Source organism: Somniosus microcephalus, chromosome 2, assembly GCF_052327205.1.
Source record: "Somniosus microcephalus isolate GS21.2 chromosome 2, FLI_Smic_1.0, whole genome shotgun sequence".
Taxonomy (NCBI): Eukaryota; Metazoa; Chordata; class Chondrichthyes; order Squaliformes; family Somniosidae; genus Somniosus; species Somniosus microcephalus.
In genome coordinates this window covers 185,137,038-185,158,968 of record NC_140988.1, presented here as the reverse complement: position 1 = coordinate 185,158,968, position 21,931 = coordinate 185,137,038, and the positions used below count along the sequence as shown (strand labels likewise).

The window sequence follows — 21,931 nt, the reverse complement described above, 5'->3', positions numbered from 1 at the left end:
TCTTAATGTTGTGTCCTTCAATAATCAGACAACAGACTGCAGGGAACGATTCAACAGGTGTTTACTGAATGAGGGTTACTCTAGAACTAGCTGTACAGATCACTACTCAGGGTTTATAGACAGGTGTGGTCACTGCTGGTACTACAGTATACAGGAGCTGTAAAAAGTAGTTCTCTCCCTTAGATTTACATACATTACAATTCCTCCCCTTTTAGATTAACAGTACCATAATACTCATTTAACAATTAACATTTTTAATATACAATGTTATATGAAAATAGTCCATTCATATATTCAGTCTCTGGGGAGGCTTCCTGATTCTTTCTGGATAACGCCTTTCCCGAGTGTCTCGCTCTTGGTGCAGAGGCGATTCTAGCACCCTGTCGTCAGTTGATTCATCAGCTTCCAATGCTATTGTTTCTGAGGTAGATGTGACCTGTACGTCGGGTTCCTCACCAGGTACGTATGGCCGAGACATGGGGTTGACTCGTTCCTGTGACTCTAGGATCTGGTCGGCATGGCGTCTCACAATGTTCTCCCCAACGTCCACTGTGTACATTAGTGGCCCCTGCCGTGTGCATATCGTTCCTGGTTGCCATTTCCCTGTTCGGTAGTCGCGGGCCAAGACTGGTTGCCCTACATTGAAGCTCCTTGTCGGCTTCTCATTGATGTGCTGGAATTGCTTACTCTCAACATCTCTTCGTACATTTGGTCTGAGCAAATCCAGACGAGATCTCAACCTTCGGTTAAAGAACATCATGGCCGGGGCCTGGTTGGTGACTGCATGTGTCGCATTTCTGTAGGCTAACAGGAAATTGTCCACCTTATGCTGCAGTGGAATGGCCTTTACTGCTTTTTTAAAGGTTTGTACGAACCTCTCAGCCAATCCATTTGTGGCTGGATGATACGGGGCGGATGTGTAATGCCTTACCCCATTCCTTTTCATAAACCTTCGAAACTCTTCGGACACAAACTGTGGTCCGTTATCAGAGCAAATCTGCTCTGGCAAGCCATTCCTGGCAAAAATGGTCCGTAGGACTGCAATAGTTTTCTCCGATGTGGTGGAGGACATTTTGATCACCTCAGGCCATTTCGAGTGCGCATCCACAGCTATTAAAAACATTGAGTCCATGAATGGACCAGCAAAATCAATATGCACCCGTTGCCATGGAGATGAGGGCCACTCCCATGGGTGTAGAGGGGCATGTGGTGGTGCATTTTGGACCTTCTGGCATTGTCAGGTCCTCGATTTGCTGATCGATCCCCGGCCACCACACATAAGCCCTAGCAAGGCTTTTCATTTTCACCCCTCCCAGATGACCTTCGTGAAGCTCATTGAGCACTCTCTCCCTTAACTTGGGTGGAATTACCACTCGGGATCCACACATCAAGGTCCCCTGGCATACTGACAGCTGTTCTCTTCTGGATGAAAATGCTGGCAACAGTGAGTCGCCATGTGCTGGCCATCCCTTCACCGTCAAATCATATACCCGAGACAGTGTCGGGTCATTTCGGGTCTCCTTCTCTATACCAGCGTTAGTTACTGGCAAGCATTCAATTATAGTCGAATGAAATATTTCGACAGGATCCACTGCTGGTGCTTCCTCCGCAGTAGGCAGTGGCAGGCGTGATAGCCCATCAGCGTTTCCATGCTGTTTCGTGCCCTTATACTCGATTTCATATTGGTGCGCCCCTAGAAAAAGGGACCATCTTTGTAGCCATTGCGCAGTCATCACCGGAACGCCCTTCTTTGGATTAAAGATGGAGACAAGTGGTTGGTGGTCAGTCCGCAAGGTGAACTTCTGCCCGTACAGATAGTGATTGAACTTTTTCACTCCCCACACTAGGCTGAGGGGCTCCCTGTCAATCTGGGCGTAGTTACGCTCGGCTGAGGTTAGTGACCGAGACGCAAAGGCTACTGGCCTCTCTGAGCCGTCCGGGAATTTGTGCGAGAGCACCGCTCCAATGCCATAGGGTGGTGCATCACACGCCAACCGAATTGGTAGTGCTGGGTTGAAATGAGCCAACACCTCTTTTGATGTGATCAATGCTTTGCTCTTCTGGAAAGCTCGTTTACATTCGTCACTCCACTTCCATGGTACCCCCGTTTGCAGTAGGGTGTTCAGTGGGTGTAGTACGGTAGACAAATTCGGCAAGAACTTATGGTAGCAGTTCACCAGCCCAAGGAACGACCTCAGTTGTGACACATTTTCCGGTGCTGGAACCTTGACTACTGCCTCAATCTTTTCAGGGGACTTATGTAACCCCTCTTTATCAATAACGTGGCCACAATACGAGATCTGCTTCTGGAAAAACTCGCATTTGTGGCGATTAGCTCGGAGCCCATATTCCTTCAATCTAGTGAGCACCTGCTCCAGGTTGGCGAGGTGATCACTGTCATTTTCGCCCGTGACCAGGATGTCGTCCAAATAACACTGGGTCCCTGGAATCCCTTGCAGGACTTGTTCCATTGCCCTTTGCCAAATAGCCGGAGCTGATGCTACCCCGAACACCAGCCGGTTGTATTGGTAGAGACCTTTATGAGTGTTGATCGTGAGGTACTGTTTCGAGGCTTCTTCTACCTCCATTTGCAGGTACGCCTGGGCCAGATCAATCTTAGTGAAGCGTTTCCCTCCAGATAGCGAGGCAAAAATACCTTCAATCCGCGGAAGCGGATATTGTACAGTGTGAAGGACTGGGTTCACTATCACCTTAAAGTCTCCACAGATGCGAACCTTCTTTGGTTCCCCAGGCGTATTACTCAACGACCTCTTCATTACAGGAACGATGGGTGTAGCCCACTCGCTCCAGTCCACTTTGGACAGCACTCCTGAACGTTCCAAACCTTCCAGCTCTGCTTCAATGGCTGGGCAGATCGCATAAGGTACCGGTCTGGCCTCAAAAAACTTAGGGCTTGCATTTTCCTCTGTTTTGATCGTCGCTGTTATGCCTTTTAGTGTTCCGAGTCCCTGCTGGAACACTTCTTGTGCGTCAGTTAGCATTTTTGACAGTCGTCCGGGTGTGACGTCGTCATCCTTTTTGGCATCTACAGTCAGTGCTTGTATGGAATGCCAATCTAGCTGTATCTTCCGGATCCATTCACATCCTAGTAGTGGTGGTCCTTCATCTGGCAATACATATAGGTCCATTTTTGGTGTTTCCTTGCCGTTATATATAACGTTCACCCTTATTTTTCCTTTGGGGTAGACTTTTTGCCCCGTGTACGTCTTCAAGACAATCTTTTTATCTCTCAAGGGTCTATGTGAGAATAGCTGCTTGTAGTCCCTTCGGTTTATGACTGTTAGGGCTGATCCTGTGTCCAATTCCATTTTCACTTGGACTCCTGCTATCTTGAGCGTGACCCAGATAGTTTGGTGATCCTCCGTTTTGATCACATTATGTAGTTTCAGACAACCCAGCTCCTTGCTTCCGGAGTCTGTATCACTCTTCTGTTCGTCTGAACTACTCTCTGTCACCTTATGTACCTCCTTGTCCTTCTCCTGTGGAGATTTCTTGCTGCTGGTTTTCTTCCGACCTGCAGACTCTTGCTATGTGTCCTACTTTTCCACACTGTCTGCACACTTTGTCCTTGAACCAGCAATCATTATGGTCGTGTGTTGTTCTGCCGCAGCGATAGCACTTCACTGTTCCGTATGACATTTCATTTGTGCCATATTCTTGTGGTCTCCGTTGTATCTCTGCAGCGCCCCGTGCTGCTGCTTCGTGTGATACTGCAATGCTGAAAGCCTTGTCCAGCGTAAGATCCTTTTCTGATAGAAGCCGTTTCTGGGTTCCTTCACTTTGAAGCCCACACACAAACTTGTCCCTTAAAGTATCTGCTAGTCCCGTTCCAAACTGGCAGTGTTTCGATAGCTTGCGCAGTTGCGTTAAATACTCAGCATTACTTTCATCTTTATGCTGGTTCCTTTTGTGAAACTTAAATCTTTCTGCTATCAGCAGCGGTGTGGGGTTTAAGTGGTCCTGTAGGATTGACACTATGTTTTCAAAATCCTTTTCTACTGGCTTCTCTGGGGTTACTAGGTTTCGTAGTAAGCCATACGTTTTTGCACCCATTGAATTCAACAATACCAACGCTTTCTTGTCATCTGGCACTTCATTCGCTTTGCAGTATACTTCTATGCGTTCGACATATGTCGTCCAATCTTCGACTTCATTGTCGAACGCTGTGATACTGCCACTCTTCGGCATTTTTGGGTGTGGTTAGACTGGCTTTAAATGGCGTCTCCCGCGCTTTCCTTTTTTCCCCACTGCGGCTTAAAATGGCGTCTCCCGCGCTTTCCTTTCTTCCCCGCTGCGGCTTAAAATGGCGTCTCCTGCGCTGCTGCCAACGCCACTCTCGGCGGTCCTCGTGGCAAATGGCGATGCCCTGTGGGTTTCGTGCGCTGCTCCTGCGCTGCTGCCAATGCCACTCTCTGCGGTCCTCGTGGCAATGGCAGCGCCTCGCGTTTTCCTGCGCACCTCTCTCCCCCGTTGACGCAGCTCGGCCCTTGACCACCGGCTGCGCTCTGCTCTCTCTCGTCTCTCTCCCCCGTTGACGCCGCTCGGTCCTGAACACCGGCTGCGCCCTGTGCGCTCTGCCCTCTCTCTCTCCCCCGTCGACGCTGCTCGGCCTTTTTCTGTGCCGCTCGGTCGGGCTCTAGCCCGCCGCTGTCCGGGAAGGGTCTGCGCAGTACCTGTTGCCAGCCCATTTCGCTGGACCACCGTGACTGGAAAGCCAAGCCTGGCTCTCGACAGCCTCCCCTGCGATGCTCAAATCTCCGTTGGATGACTGGGCGGTTGCCCGTGGTCGACGCCCGTGCTTCTGGACTCGACCTCCTTCCACTTTTCTCCAGGAGCGAATCCCTGGGAGGTGATGCAGAGTTGCAGGTAGGTTCGAATCTGCGTCGTTGCCAATGTTATGTCAGTGTATCTTAATGTTGTGTCCTTCAATAATCAGACAACAGACTGCAGGGAACGATTCAACAGGTGTTTACTGAATGAGGGTTACTCTAGAACTAACTGTACAGATCACTACTCAGGGTTTATATATAGGTGTGGTCACTGCCGGTACTTTACAGTATACAGGAGCTGTAAAAAGTAGTTCTCTCCCTTAAGGTATATATACATTACATACATTACACTATTCTCCTCACTGTTGCTACATTTCTGAGTTTTGCGTCATCTGCAGACTTTGAAATGATGCCCTACATACCCAAGTCCAGGTCATTAATATATATCAGAAAGAGTAGTGGCCCTAATACCGACCCTGGGGGACACCACTGTATACTTCCCTCCTGTCTGCAAAACAACCGCTCACCACTACTCTGCTTAACGTCCCTTAGCCAATTTCGTATCTACATTGCCACTGCCCCTTTACTCCCATGGGCTTCAATTTTGCTAATATGTCTATTATGTGGTACTTTATCTAACGTCTTTTGAAAGTTCATGTTCACATCAACTGCACTACCTTCATCAACCCTCTCCATTACTTCATAGAACCATAGAAGGAGGCCATTCAGCCCACCATGTCTGCCAGCCAAAAAAGAGCTATCCAGCCTAATCCCACTTTCCAGCTCTTGGTCCGTAGCCCTGTAAGTTACAGCAATTCAAGTCCATATCCAAGTACCTTTTAACTGTGATGAGGGTTTCTGCCTCTACCACCCTTTCAGCCAGTGAGCTCCAGACCCCCACCGCCCTCTGGGTGAAAAAAGTTCTCCTCAACTCCCCTCTAATCCTTTTACCAATTACTTTAAATCTATGCCCCCTGGTTATTGACTTCTTTGCTAAGGGAAATAGGTCCTCCCTATCCACTGTATCTCAGCCCCTCATAATTTTATGCACCTCAATTAAATCTCCCCTCAGCCTCCTCTGTTCCAAAGAAAACAACCCCAGCCTATCCGATCTTTCCTCATAGCTAAAATTCTCCAGTTCTTGCAGCATCCTTGGAAATCTCCTCTGTACCCTCTCTAGTGCAATTGTATCATTCCTGTAATGTGGTGACCAGAACTGTACACAGTACTCTAGCTGTGGCCTAACTACTGTTTTATACAGTTCAAGCATAACCTCCCTGCTCTTGTATTCTATGCCCCGGCTAATAAAGGAAAGTATCCCATACGCCTTCTTAACCACCTTAGCTACCTGTCCTGCTACTTTCACTGGCCAATATTTATCCCTCAATCAACATAACAAAAACAGATTATCTGGTCATTATCACATTGCTGTTTGTGGGAGCTTGCCGTGTACAAATTGGCTGCTGCGTTTCCTAAATTACAAGAGTGACTATACTCCAAAAGTACTTAATTGACTGTAAAGTGATTTGAGATGTCCGGTGGTCATGAAAGGTGCTATATAAATGCAAGTCTTTTCAGGGATCTGAGGACATGCACTCCAAGTTCGCTTTGTTCCTCTACACTTCTCAGTATCCTACCACTTATTGTGTATTCCGTTGCCTTGTTAGCCCTCCCCAAATGCATTACCTCACACTTCTCCGCATTGAATTCCATTTGCCACTTGACCAGTCCATTGATATCTTCGTGCAGTCTACAGCTTTCTTCCTCACTGTCAACCACATGGCCAATTTTTGTATCATCTGCAAACTTCTTAATCATGCCCCCTACATTGAAGTCTAAGTTATTGATATATACCACAAAAGCAAGGTACTCAGTCCTGGGGAACCCCACTGGAAACTGCCTTCCAGTCACAAAAGCACCTGTCAACCATTACCCTTTGCTTCCTGCTACTGAGCCAATTTTGAATCCAACTTGCCACTCTTCCCTTGGATCCCATGGGCTTTTACTTTTCTGACCAGTCTGACATGTGGGACCTTGCCAAAAGCCTTGCTAAAGTCCATGTCGACTACATCAAACGTGCTATCCTCATCGAATCTCCTCATCAACTCCTCAAAAATTCAATCAAGTTAGTCAAACATGGCCTTGCCTTAATAAATCTATGCTGACTGTCCTTGATTAATCCATGCCTTTCTAAATGACGATTAATACTGTCCTTCAGGATTTTTTCCAATAATTTGCCCACCACCGAGGTTCGGCCTACTGGCCAGTAATTACTGGATCTATCCCTTTCTCCCTTTTTAAACAACGGTACAACGTTAGCCGTTCTCCAGTCCTCTGGCACCACACCTGTAGCCAGAGAGGATTGGAAAATAATGGTCAGAGCCTCTGCTATTTCCTCCCTTGCTTCTCTTAACAACCTGGGATACATTTCATCAGGGACTGGCGATTTATCTACTTTCAAAGATGCTAAACCCCTTAATATTCCCCCTCTCAGTATGTTTATTGCATCTAATATTTCACACTCCTCCTCCTTAACTGCAATGTCTACATTGTCCCTCTCTTTTGTGAAGACGGACACAAAGTATTCATTAAGAACCATACCCATGTCTTCCGCCTCAACATACAGATTACCTTTTTGGTCTCTAAGGCCCTGCTCTTTTTTTAGTTATCCTCTTGCTCTTAGTGTATTTATAAACATCTTCGGGTTTTCCTTGACTTTACTTGCCAATATTTTTTCATGCCCTCTCTTCGCTTTCCTAATTTCCTTGGTAATTTCACCCCTGCACTTTCTATACTCCTCTAGGCTTTCTGCAGTATTTAGCTCTCAGTATCTAACATAAGCTTCCCTTTTTTGTCTTTTCCTACCCTGTTATACCCCTTGACATCCAGGGGGCTCTAGATTTTGGAGCCCCACCCTTTTTCTTTGTGGCAACGTATTTGCTCTGAACCCTCACTATCTCCTCCATGAATGCCTCCCACTGTTCTGACACCGATTTACTTTCAAGTATCTGTTTCCAGTCCACTTTTGCTAACTCACATCTCAACTTAGTCAAATTGGCCCTTCCCCGATGAGAACTTTTACTCCTGGTCTATCTTTGTCCTTTTCCGTAACTATGCTAAATCGCTACCACCAAAATGCTCTCCCACTGATGCCCCTTCCATCTGCCCAGTTTAATTCCCTAAAACCAAGTCTAGAACCGCCCCCTCTCTTGTGGGGCTTGCTACGTACTGGGTAAAAAATTTCTCCTGAATGCATTTTAAGAATTCTGCACCCTCTATACCTTTTGCGCTTATTCTATTCCAGTTAATTTTAGGGTAGTTGAAATCCCCTACTATTATTGCCCTATTGTTTTTGTACTTCTCAGAAATTTGTCGACATATTTGCTCTTCTATCTCCCTCTGACTATTTGGGAGTCTATTGTACACTCCCAGCAGTGTGATTGCCCCTTTTATGTTCTTCTGTTCAACCCATATGGCCTCATTTGATGATCCTTCTGACATATCATCCCTCAACTGTAATTGTTTCTTTAACCAATATTGCGATCCCCTCCATTTTTGTCCCCCTTAATCTCATCTGAAAACCCTGCAACCAGGAATGTTGAGCTGCCATTCCTGCCCTCCTTTCAGCCATGTTTCAGTAATAGCTATATCATCATACTTCCACGTGTCTATCTGTGCCCTCAGCTCATCTGCCTTATTCACTAAACTCCTTGCATTGAAGTAAATACCGTTAAGCACTGCCAAACCCCTTTGTTTTCTATTCTCTAGCCTTTGTTTCCTCTGCCTTCCAAACTCACTTCCTAATTTTCTGCCTTCCATTTCCAGCTTTGCTTCTATCCCTTCTGAATCTATGCTCAGGTTCCCAACCCCCTGCCAAGCCAGTTTAAACCCTCCCCAATGGCACTCGCAACCCCCCGCGTTCCCCCCCGAGGATATTGGTCCCGGCCCTGTTGAGGTGCATCATCAAAGAACTCAATAATGGTAGTCAAACACGATTTGCCTTTAACAAATCCGTGCTGGCTGTATTGCTGAAAGGCTGCTTAAATAATAGGAAAGAATCAAAGTGCTTTTATGATTCCAGTTTTAAAAAAAGTTTTAAAAGTTAGGCTGTGATATAAAAATATCACTGAGTTGGGTGGGGAAGGGAAGGGGTTTCCGAATGTACTTTTGGAAAATGTTTCAGATTAACCTTTTATTTCAATGCTCAGTCACATTTTCACTATTATTTGCATGACTATTATAATCCTAGGGATAGGCAATAAATGCTGGATTTGCCAGCGACGCTCACATCCCGTGAATGAATAAAAGAGAAATTGTAACATTATTTTAAGAATTGGCAATACTGCAGTCAAGGTACTTCATATATATTTTTTTCTAATGCTGATATATTTTGTTTTTCCTTTATCTTATCAGTTACAGTACCTCTGCAAAGATTTTCAGGTATGTCCAGATGTAGTATGCCTTTGAAATACATAGTTTTTAAAAATTAGCTTTAGTTGTTTTACCTGGATACTAACATGCATTTTCTCTCTTTATTTTTAGTGAAGAAAAATCAGATGAAGTCGCAAAGCTTTTAGGTGACAAAAGGTATTTTTTTCTCTCCATCCCCAAAAAATATATTCCTTAATAATGTGTGTAGTTTGACTGCTGAAAAGAATGTGATCAAACTGTTAATGTATTTTGTTTGATGCAGCACATAACAACAACAAAATTGCATTCTCAGAAATTACGTATTCTAAAACTGCATTTTTTTAATTTCATTAGTTGGCATTACTTACAGAGGCAAAATCACTCTTCACATTTTCCGTCCCTAAAGTGTAGTAGAGCCAGTATTACAAGCCTTGGATACATTCTACCTTTTTTAAATTTATTCTCAGTGTGGGCAATGCTGGCAAGACTTCACATTTCCCATCTCAGTTGCCCATAGAAGGTAGCAGAAGGACTTCTTCAACCGCTGCATAGAATTATAGAATGGTTACAGCACAGAAGAAGGCCATTCAGCCTGTCGAGCCCATGCCGGCTCTCTGCAAGAGCACTCCAGCTCGTCCCACTTCCCTGCCCTTTCCCCGTAGCCCTGCAAGTTTTTTCCCTTCAGGTACATAGCCAATTCCCTTTTGAAAGCCATGATTGAGTCTGCCTCCACCACCCTTTCAGGCAGTGCATTCCAGATCCTAAACACTCGCTGCGTAAAAAAGTTTTTCCTAATGTCGCTTTTAGTTCTTTTGCCAATCACCTTGAATCTGTGTCCTTTGGTTCTCGACCCTTCTGCCAATGTGAACAGTTTCTCTCTCTCTACTCTGTCTAGACCCCTAATGATTTTGAATACCTCTATCAAATCTCCTCTCAACCTTCTCTGCTCTAAGGAGAACAACCCCAGCTTCTCCAGTCTATCCACGTAACTGAAGTCCCTCATTCCTGGAATCATTCTCGTAAATCTTGTCTGTACCCTCTCTAAGGCTTCACAACTTCCCAAAGTGTGATGCCCAGAATTGGACACAATACTCCAGTTGAGGTCAAACCAGTGTTTTATAAAGGTGGTTCATAACTTCCTTGCTTTTGTACTCTATGCCTCTATTTATAAAACCCAGAATCCCATATGCTTTTTTAACCACTTTCTCAACCTGCCCTGCCACCTTCAACGATTTGTGCACATATACCCCCAGGTCTCTCTGTTCATGCACCCCCTTTAGGATTGTACCCTTTAGTTTATATTGTCTCTCCTCGTTCTTCCTACCAAAATGTATCACTTCGCACTTTTCTACATTAAATTTCATCTGCCATGTGGCCGCCCATTTCACCAGCCTGTCTATGTCCTCTTGAAGATATTGCTATCCTCCTCACTGTTCACTATACTGCCAACTTTTGTGTCACCTGCAAATTTTGAAATTGTGCCCTGTACTCCCAAGTCCAAGTCATTAATCGATATCAAGAAAAGCAGTGGTCCTAGTACCGACCCCTGGGAAACACCACTGTATACCTTCCTCCAGTCCGAAAACAACCGTTCATCACTACTCTCTGTTTCGTGTCACTTAGCCAATTTCGTATCCATGCTGCCACTGTTCCTTTAATTTCATGGGCCTCAACTTTGCTGGTAAGCCTATTATGTGGCACTTTATCAAACGCCTTTTGGAAGTCCATATACACCACGTCAACCGCATTGTCCTCATCAACCCTCTCTGTTACCTCATCAAAAATCTCGATCAAGTTAGTTAAACACGATTTGCCTTCAACAAATCCGTGCTGGCTTTCCTTAATTAATCCACTTGTCCAAGTAACTGTTAACTTTGTCCCTGATTATCGTTTCCAAAAGCTTCCCCACTACTGAGGTTAAACTGACTGGCCAGTGGTTGCTGGGTTTATCCTTACACCCTTCTTTGAACAAGGGTGTAACATTTGCAATTCTCCAATCCTCTGGCACCACCCCAGTATCTAAGGAGGATTGGAAGATTATGGTGATTATCTCCGTGATCTCCTCCTTAACCTCCCTCTGCCTCCATGCGTAGGTCTCCTTTTTGGTCCCTAATCGGCGCCACTCCTCCTCTTACTACCCGTTTATTATTTATATGCCTATAGAAGACTTTTGAATCCCCTTTTATGTTAGCTGCCAATCTATTCTCATACTCTCTCTTTGCCCCTTATTTTCTTTTTCATTTCACCTCTGAACTTTTTATATTCAGCCTGATTCTCACTTGTTTTCTCAACCTGACATCTGTCATACGCGCTCTTTTTCTATTTCATCTTACTCTTTATCTCTTTTGTCATCCAGGGAGCTCTGGCTTCAGTTGTCCTACCTTTCCCCCTTGTGCCGCGACTGTCTTCGAACCTTCTCCTCTTTAAATGCAGTCGATTGTTCCATTACAGTTTTGCCTGCCAATCTTTGATTCCAATTTACCCGGATCCATTCTCAACCCGCTGAAATTTGCCTTCCTCCAATTAGATATTTTTACTCTAGATTGCTCCCTGTCCTTTTCCATAGCTGATCTAAACCTTATGATACTATGATCACTGTTCCCTAAATGTTCCTCTACTGACACGTGCTCCATTTGATTCACCTCATTCCCCAGAACCAGATCCAGCAATGCCTCCTTCCTCGTTGGGCCGGAAACATACTGATCAAGAAAGTTCTCCTAAACACACTTCAGAAATTCTTCCCCATCTCTGCTCTTTACACTATTACTATCCCAGTCTATATTAGGATAATTGAAGTCCCCCATTATTACTACTCTATAGTTCTTGCACCTGTGGTAAACCACTGTTTGTATTCCTGTTTGTCCTGTTTGTATTCCACTGTGTACATGCCTGGACATGCCTCGGCTGACTCCTCCCACAGGTCCTAGTATAAAGGTGACTGCTCCCCAGCCCTTAGTATCATGGACCGGTCGACCACTCGAGGCAGACCTCCATTCTGTTGTTAATAAAAGCCTTTAGTTACTCTTCTAACTCTCAGTCTTTTATGAGTAATTGATAGCGCATCAATTTTATTAACAACATTTTTATAATGGAGAAGATCCTCACACCAGCATGCCTGGACTTAGATCATCGGGAGGCGGACTCATCCACCAAGTTTACTCACTGGCTTAAGTGTTTCGAAAAATTCCTGACCGCCTCCGAAGCAATCAAATCGGACGAGGACAAACTGGATGTCCTGACCTCCAAAGTGAACCACCGAGTGTACTCGGTCATCCAAGACGCGACCTCGTACGCGGATGCTATCAAGCTCCTCAAGGACCAGTACACGCGCCCAGTGAACGAAGTGTACGCCAGGCACCTCCTGGGGAGTCGTAAACAACAACCTGGGGAATCGACCGTGGAATACCTTCAGGCACTGTCTGTGCTTGGCCGGGCCTGTGGTTGTAAGGATGTAAAGGCCGCCGTGTACACAGAGGAACTTATCCGGGACGCTTTTGTAGCGGGCCACAGATCCAATTACACACGACAGCGACTGTTGGAGCAGAGTAACCTCGACCTCAACAAGGCCTCTGAACTCGCACTATCGTTGGATGCAGCCTACCAGGGCATGGATGCCTACTCCTCTGCACCGTGGACGCCGCGGGGAATGACAGCCTGGGACACGGTAGGACCGCCTCATAGCGCCGTGCCACCCCAGCCACACCCCAACAACGGCCCAACTACCGCAGCAGTGTCCCAAGGCCAGACAGCAGTGCCCCAAGGCCAGAAATGCTACTTCTGTGGCCAGGCAAAACACCCCAGAGCGCGCTGCCCGGCGAAAAACGCGATCTGCTCGGGCTGCGGGAAGAAGGGACACTACGCTAGCGTCTGCAGGGCCAAAGCCACCCCGAACCCCAGCAGCGCCACGTGTGGGCCATGCGGGCCGCCATTTTGGACCTCCCCGGCCGTGTGCGAATCACCGGTACAGCAGCCATTTTGGACGCCTCCAGCCACATGGGGATCATGGACGCCGCCATCTTGGACGACAGCCGGGACGCAGCAGGCCCCCGACACCGCCTCATCTGATACCCGCAGCGACACACCGACCCCTACGCTGGCATCCGTTACACTGGACCAAGCGAGACCGCACCAACTGGCCAGTTCCACAATGGACATTAAGGTAAATGGCCACGATACAATCTGCCTTTTTGACTCTGGGAGCACTGAGAGCTTCATCCACCCCGACACGGTGCGGCGTTGCTCTCTCCCAGTCCTGCCTGCGCAACAGCGGATTTCTATGGCCTCCGAGTCCCAGTCGGCGGACATCGGCGGCTACTGCGTGGTGACACTCGTAGTAGACGGGACCGTGTACGATCATTTTAAACTTCTGGTCCTGCCTGACCTCTGCGCTGCCGTCCTGCTGGGGTTAGATTTTCAGTGCCACCTTAAAAGTGTTACGATGGCGTACGGTGGACCCCTACCCCCACTCACAGTCCGCAGCCAGCAGCTTCCAAATTGCCCGCCGCGCACCAGGTGCAACCTCTCCACACTCAGAGTCACCCCCCCACCACTGTTTGCTAACCTCACCCCCGACTGTAAGCCCATCGCCACAAAGAGCAGGCGATACAGTGCCGGGGACAGGGTTTTCATTAAAACCGAAGTGGAGCGGCTCCTGAAAGAAGGGATTATTGAGGGCAGCACCAGCCCCTGGCGAGCCCAGGTTGTGGTCGTTAAGACCAGCGAGAAGCAGCGCCTGGTCATCGACTACAGCCAGACAATAAATCGCTACACCCTGCTGGACGCCAACCCACTCCCCCGTATAGCTGATATGGTCAACCAGATCGCGCAGTACCGCGTCTTCTCGACCATTGACCTGAAATCAGCGTACCACCAGCTCCCCATCCGCCCTGAGGACCGCCAGTACACTGCCTTTGAGGCAAACGGCCGCCTCTATCACTTCCTTAGGGTTCCCTTTGGCGTCACCAACGGGGTCTCCATCTTCCAAAGGGAGATGGACCGGATGGTAGATCAAAATGCGTTGCAGGCCACTTTCCCATATCTGGACAATGTGACCATCTGCGGCCGTGACTTGCAGGACCATGACGCAAACCTCGAAAAATTCCTCCGCACCGCCCAACTCCTAAACCTGACATATAACAAGGAGAAGTGCATATTCCGCACAAACCGCCTCGCCATCCTTGGCTGTGTTGTGGAACACGGAGTCATCGGCCCCGACCCCGACCGGATGCGTCCCCTTATGGAACTTCCACTGCCCCACTGCCTCAAGGCCCTGAAGAGGTGCCTAGGGTTTTTCTCCTATTACGCCCAGTGGGTCCCCTACTATGCGGACAAGGCCCGTCCGCTGATCAAGTCCACCTCTTTTCCCTTGACGGCAGAGGCCCGCTTAGCCTTCCACCGTATCAAGGAGGACATTGCCAAAGCCACCATGCACGCAGTGGACGAATCCATCCCCTTCCAGGTGGAAAGCGACGCGTCCGACTTTGCCCTGGCCGCTACCCTCAATCAGGCGGGGAGACCCGTGGCCTTCTTTTCACGAACCCTCCAAGGCCCGGAGACCAGACACTCCGCTGTTGAGAAGGAGGCCCAGGCGATTGTGGAGGCTGTGCGTCATTGGAGGCACTACCTGGCCGGAAAACGATTTACCCTGCTCACTGACCAGCGTTCAGTTGCTTTTATGTTTAACAACAAGCAGAGGGGCAAAATCAAAAATGACAAAATCTTGAGGTGGAGAATCGAACTTTCCACCTACAACTACGAGATCTTGTACCGGCCCGGGAAGCTAAATGAACCCCCGGATGCGCTTTCGCGTGGCACCTGCGCCAGCGCGCAGATCGATAGACTACGGGTCCTCCACAATGACCTCTGCCACCCGGGGGTCACCAGGTTCTTCCACCTCATCAAGGCCCGCAACCTGCCTTACTCTATTGAGGAGGTCAGGACCATGACCAGGAACTGCCAAGTCTGCGCTGAGTGCAAACCACACTTTTATAGACCAGACAGGGCCCACCTGATAAAAGCCACTCGCCCCTTCGAGCGCCTGAGCGTTGATTTTAAAGGGCCTCTCCCCTCCTCCGACCGCAATGTGTACTTCCTCAATATTATTGATGAGTACTCCCGTTTCCCGTTCGCCTTCCCCTGCCCGGACATGACCAGTGCCACGGTCATTAAATGTCTGAACAACCTCTTCACCCTGTTCGGCTTCCCCAGCTATATCCATAGCGACCGGGGCTCATCGTTTATGAGCGACGAACTCCGTCAGTACCTGCTAACTAGGGGTATTGCCACAAGCAGGACCACCAGTTACAACCCCCGGGGGAACGGACAGGTGGTAAGAGAAAATGCGACAGTTTGGAAGGCCGTCCTGCTAGCCTTAAAGTCTAGGGGCCTTCCAACCTCCCGCTGGCAGGATGTGCTCCCCGATGCGCTCCACTCTATTCGGTCACTGCTCTGCACTGCCACTAACGCCACCCCTCATGAGAAAATGTTCGTCTTCCCAAGGAAGTCCACATCAGGGACATCGCTACCGCCATGGCTGACGTCCCCAGGGCCGGTCCTACTGAGAAGACACGTGAGGACCCATAAAACGGACCCCCTGGTCGAGAGGGTCGACCTCCTCCACGCCAACCCCCAGTATGCTTACATCGCATACCCGGACGGGCGGGAGGACACAGTCTCCATAAGAGACCTTGCACCCTCGGGGACCACAGTAACCCACTACCCACTACCACCCCCCCCCACGATCCGATATCCAGCCCCAGCAGACGGCAGGCCTGGGCCCCGCGACCCGCTCGACATCTGCGAGGACGACACGCCTGTGCCACAGCCTACGCTGGACTCGACGCCGGAAGCTTCACTACCCCTGCCGTCGCCACGCCGATCACAGCGGCAGACAAGACCTCCGGAGAGACTCCAATACACTAACTTTTAATACACTTCACCCCGCCGGACTCAATTTTAAACAAGGGGTGAATGTGGTAAACCACTGTTTGTATTCCTGTTTGTCCTGTTTGTATTCCACTGTGTACATGCCTGGACATGCCTCGGCTGACTCCTCCCACAGGTCCTAGTATAAAGGTGACTGCTCCCCAGCCCTTTCCTGGACCGGTCGACCACTCGAGGCAGACCTCCATTCTGTTGTTAATAAAAGCCTTTAGTTACTCTTCTAACTCTCAGTCTTTTATGAGTAATTGATAGCGCATCAGCACCACTCTGTAATTTCCCTGCAAATTTGGTCCTCTGTATCTTTCCCACTAGTTGGTGGCCTATAGAATACACCTAATAGTGTAATGGCACCTCTATTATTTCCTAACTCTAACCAAATAGATTCTGTCTTTGACCCCTCCAGGACATCCTCTGTCCAGCACTGTAACATTCTCCTTAACCAATACTGCCACCCCACCTCCTTTCTTTCCTTCCCTATCTTTCCTGAACACCTTATATCCAGGAATATTTAAAACCTAATCCTGCCCTTTTTTGAGCCAGGTCTCCGTTATCGCCACGACATCATATTCCCATGCGGCTATTTGCGCCTGCAGCTCACCAACTTTATTTACCATGCTTCATGCATTTAAACACATGCACTGTAAAATTTCTTGTATTATTTCTTAGTCTGACCCCACCTAGTACCTTACTATTTCTTACTCTAGTGCTATCTGTCTCTCCCCATCCTTTGTGCACTTTGTTTCTCCTTTCTAATGCTACATCCTGTGCCCAGCCCCCTGCCAAATTAGTTTAAACCCTCCCCACCAGCAGTAGCAAACCACCCCCGCGAGGACATTGGTTCCGGCTCTGTTGATGTTCAACCCACCCGGCCTGTACAGGTCCCACCTCCCCTAGAACTGGTCCCAATATTTCAGGAATCTGAAGCCCTCCCTCCTGCACCATCTCTCAGGCCACGCATTCATCTGCTCTATCCTCCTATTTCTATACTCACTAGCTTGTGGCACAGGGAGTAATCCTGAGATTATTCCCTTTGAGGTCCTGCTTTTTAATCTCTTTCCTAGCTCCCTAAAATCTGCGTATAAGACCTCACCCCTTTGTCTACCTATGTCGTTGGTACCGATATGGACCACGACCTCTGGCTGTTCGCCCTTGTGGGGGGTGGTGTGTGCCCAGTCAGCTCTGCCCCTGACTGTCTCTGAGCGGTTCGAATCGCTCCCACACCCCTGGGTTCTAGACACCGGACTTAGGTACAGGCGGCGATACAGAATTAGAGTAGACAACTGGTTTGGTACAAGAAAACCGTAATTTTATTAAAGGCACAATAAGATTACAACACTGGAAATTACTAGGATAATTACAGACATATAAAAGTACACTTAGTTGGGAATGGGGAACACATGGCACAACGAGGGAACAATCACATTAATAATCCCCCTACCCTTGTCCCACCCCCAATACCTAACTAGATTGAGCTAAGAGGGGTCAGGGATTTTATGCTCACCAATGGGGTTTCCTTGACAGTTCAAAACCTGTCGATTAAGCCGGTTGCGGTTTTGGGGTTCGCTCTTTGGAGCCTGCCGTCCCCACGTGGTCTCAGTCTTGGGAACTGCGAAGGTCCCTCAGTTGGGTGGAGTCCGCTGATGCGGTAAGGGCGCGGTTATGGATTTGTCCGGTAAGTCCCCTTTTCTTATGGTAGAAATAGGGATAGTAAAGTCTTTTTGTTGGATACCTTAGGTTGTAGAGTGGAAACTTCGGGTTTTGTTCTTCTTGTGGTGGTTTGGTCGTCGAGTTTCGTTGCGGCTGGGCTCGGTTGGTGGCCTTCGGTGTCGGCTTGGTCATGTAAGGCTGCGGTTGCGGCCTAGTTGTCCTCGGTTGAGCCTGCCCCGCTGTTCTGTTACCTCGATCTTGCTGTTTTGCTCCGTTCCTTGTCGTGCCCCGATGGCTGGCCCTCTTCTGCCGCGCGTTTGGCCCCCGGTGTTATGGTGGGCGTCCTCGGTGTCAGCACGGGACAAGAGGAGAAGAGAAGAGAGCGAGCCTGGCTACCGGTGGGCCTACAATTATACAGGTTCTTCATCCTTTATCTGTGCGCCAAATCAGGTCGAGTTCTTTGTTTAATTTTGGCGGGCTCGTCTAAAGTGATTACAGTCATTCACCTTAACTGCTTTTGGAGCGGTTGTCTCCTTGCTTAACGGCTTCAATATCCTGGCTGTTTGTCATTTATGAAGTTTAATCGGCGTTTTCCTGGCTTGGTAGCTACTTTGAGCTGTTGCCGATTATTTATGCAAAAAGTTAATGGCCTCAAGATTAGGTCTATCCTGAGTTGATATGTTTGAAGATGAAGAATGCATATTCTGTGTTTATCTAGCTGTCTGGCTTTAGAAATGACAAAGTCTTTCACAGGTCCATGCATGTCAGGTTTCTTTTCAAAGCTTTGAATGGGCCTGCTTTTGCAGGGCCTTGCTTTTTGAAATCCTGCAGGCTTCTGTCACGAGGTTTCAGAAGCCATTTTCTTTTGGGTACCCCTTTTAATAACTTGTCCAAAATCAGGGTCCCTTTCTTAGCAACTTTTGGGGAATGTGGGAATTTTGAGAACCCTGCACCCTCCCCCCTCAGAATGTTCTACAGCCACTCCGTGACATATTTGTCCCTGGCACCAGGCAAGTAACATACCATCCTGGAATCATGTTTGTGGCCGCAGAAATACCTGTCTGTTCCCCTAACTATTGAATTCCCACTACTATTGCCTTCCCGATCTTCCTCCTCCACCCCCCCCCCCCGTACAGCTGAGCCACCTGTGGTGCCATGGACTTGGCTCTGGCTGTACTCCCCAGAGGCACCATCACCCTCACCAATGTTTGCAGAGCGAGATGCACTCACGGGACTCCTGAACTACCTACCTGGCCCTCCTTGTCTGTCTGGTGGTCACCCATTCCCTCTCTGCCTGCACACTCTTAAGCTGCGGAGTGACCACCTCCTGAAATGTGCTAGCCACTTCGCTCTCAGCCTCGCGGATGCACCGCAGTGATGCCAGCTGCTGCTCCTCCAGCCAATGACACTTCCTGCACACGTGGTTGTCCAGGACACGGGAAGCGTCCTGGATTTCCCACATGACACAAGATGTGCATTCCACAGGACTGAGGTGCCCTGCCATGCCTCTATTTATTCGACTATTAACTAACTTACAGAAATAAACTTAAGACTAAGGGGGAGAAATTTGATATCGCCCCCTTTGGGGCGCAGTTATCGGCCGGGCGCAAAGTTTAGTGCCTGGCGCTAATTATCGCCTCCGACTGCAAACTTGGCTTCTATCACCCCTGGAGGTGATTGGAGCGCTAAATCAGGTGCTACACACCTCTCTTAAGGTGCTAACGCCGAGGAGCAAGGCGCTACCTCCGAGCGCTGCCGAAGCTCATGTGATGTTAGTCAGCAATGGAACACAGACACACTGGCGACGGCCAGTTCTTAAAGGGGAGGGTCGATCTTGCTCTCCATCCACACCCTGCTCATTGCAGCCTTGAATCTCGGCCTGGACAGACCTCAACTTCAAATCTGCTGCAAAGAACAATGGAAAGGCCCAGGGAAAGAGCTCAGAGTGCAGCCCTCATAGACTCTTCTAAATCGATGCAATGAAGGTCAAATCAAAATGAACCTGCAAAGTGCTGCTCAGTACTCAAAAACTCCTTCACACAACGTTGAATCTCTCCAGAAGTCTCTCTCTCTCTCTCAATGCATGGTGCAAAAATGTCGCCGACAAAAAAAGGCAGGAAGCGGTCGCCTTTAAATAGCGCTCCCCCAGTCCCTTCCCGACTGCAAAACGTTCCCCTCAACCTGTCCTTGCTAGCGGCAGGCAGAAAGGCAGGGGACGCCACTCAATATCCGGTCCAGGGCGTTGCACGCTCGACTGACGTCACGATCTGCAGGCGCAGGAGATCGTGGCGGTAGTGTTTCGTGCCGCCGCAAAATGTCTGGTCAATTTTGCGAGCGGCGCAAACATCGCCGCGCCCGGGCGCTGGTTGCTTAGCGCCCTCTTAGGGTGCTAACGGGAGGTGCAAAGCAACAGAATTTTTCCCCCTAAGAGTCTTAAAAGTCTGGCCTACCTTTATCTCCGGCCGCTTCTCTCGCTCTCTTAGTTAAAGTCTTTATTCACACGATTATTTATAGTTACATGAAACTTTGTGCTATCCGGCACCCACGGGACCGAGCTGCTGCCGTTGCCTCAAAACTTCCGGATAGACCAGCATCAATGTTATCAGATAGGAGCTTTTCATCTCCGTATCTGACAACAAAGACTGTTGCTTAGCAACAGCTTGTCAACACTTGGCCCGTGGCTTGGAAGCGTCTCTGAAGCTGTTGCTAAGATACAGAGACACCTTCCAGAGCCTGCCGTATCTGACCACAAACACTGTTGCTCAGCAACAGCTTGTAAACACTCGGCCCAGTAGCTTGGAAGCATCTCTGAAGCTGTTGCTAAGCTACAAAGACGCTTTCCAGAGCCTGCCTGTGAAAAGAATGCTAGGAGAAGGAAAAAAACCTAACCAAAACGGCTGCTGATTTCTGCCGTTAGATCGAAGCTGCCGGACATTCAACCTCCGGATAGCACAAAGTTTCCTGTATATGAATTAGTTGATCTAGTTAAGTTGTAGAGAATAAACCGCTAATACTCTCCCACCAATCACCTACCTGCAGTCCTGTGACGTCACTCCTTGACTTTGCTGTTCTTTTGGAATTTGGCGGATTTGTATCTGCCTCTGCTGCCAACTCCTTCCAGGTCCGCTGTCCTCGGCCTCCCGCGCTCTTTATTCTCTGCCACCGCCTCAGATGCCGACTCCTTCCAGGTCCCTTCTAGTGTTCATGTTGCTCCCACAATGGTGTTGGGCATGAAATTCCAGAATACTGACACAGTAACAATAAAGGAATGGTGGTGTATGTCCAAGTGAAGGTAGTATTTGACGTGGAGGGGAACTCGGGGTTGATAGTGTTCCCACGTCATTGCTGCTTTTCTCCTTCTTGGTGGTAGATATTGCAGGGGAGGGAGTTGGTGTAGTAAATTGCTGCAGTGCATCCTGTAGACAGCACAAATTTTATTTCTTCTTGGGATATGGACGACACTTGCAAGTTGGCCTAAGGGCATTCAGAGTCAACCACATAATGTGGAACTGGATCGCATGTAGGCCAGACTGGTTAGGGGTGTCAGATTTCCTTCCCTGAAGAACATTAGTGAATTGTTTTTTATGACAAGTTTTCATGTTCGTTTCTGGTGCTAGCCCAAAATTTGCCAAATTTTAGTGAATTCAATTTCCACAATTTGCCATGGTGGGATTTTTTGAACTCACAACATCCGGGTTGCTAGTCCAGTACCATAACCACTAGGCTACTGTACCCATCATACCTTCTGCAGCCACAGTGCACCAGTGATGATTGGGAGGGGGTGGATATTGAGCCCAATGACAGGGGTGCCAATCAAGTGAACTGTTCTGTTCTGAATGATGCCAACCTTCTTGAATGTTATAGCTGCACCCATCCACATTCCTGAATTGAGCTTTGTCGATGGTGGAGAGGCTTTGAGGTTTCACTGGATAATCAACTTATCACAGAGTACCCTGCATCTGCCCTGCTCTTGTAACCATGATGTTGATATGGCTGGGCCAGTTAAGCTTCTCTTCAGTGGTGACTCTCCCTCAAGATGGTGCCATTGAAGGTTGAGAGGATGGCTTGCTTAAGATCATCATTACCTGGCACTTATGTGGCGCAATTGTAACCTGCTACTTGCCAAACCAAGCCTGGATGCT

General features: G+C 48.4%; 1 protein-coding gene across 1 annotated transcript in view; it reads left to right on the top strand.

Moving 5' to 3' along the window:
* Positions 1-21,931, top strand: part of anapc4 (anaphase promoting complex subunit 4) — a 136,939-nt gene that overhangs the window by 48,009 nt on the left and 66,999 nt on the right. The window contains exons 6-7 of the mRNA XM_085968048.1: positions 9,204-9,230; positions 9,333-9,377. Coding sequence (XP_085824174.1) covers positions 9,204-9,230; positions 9,333-9,377 — 72 coding nt within the window. The remainder of the gene's footprint in view (positions 1-9,203; positions 9,231-9,332; positions 9,378-21,931) is intronic.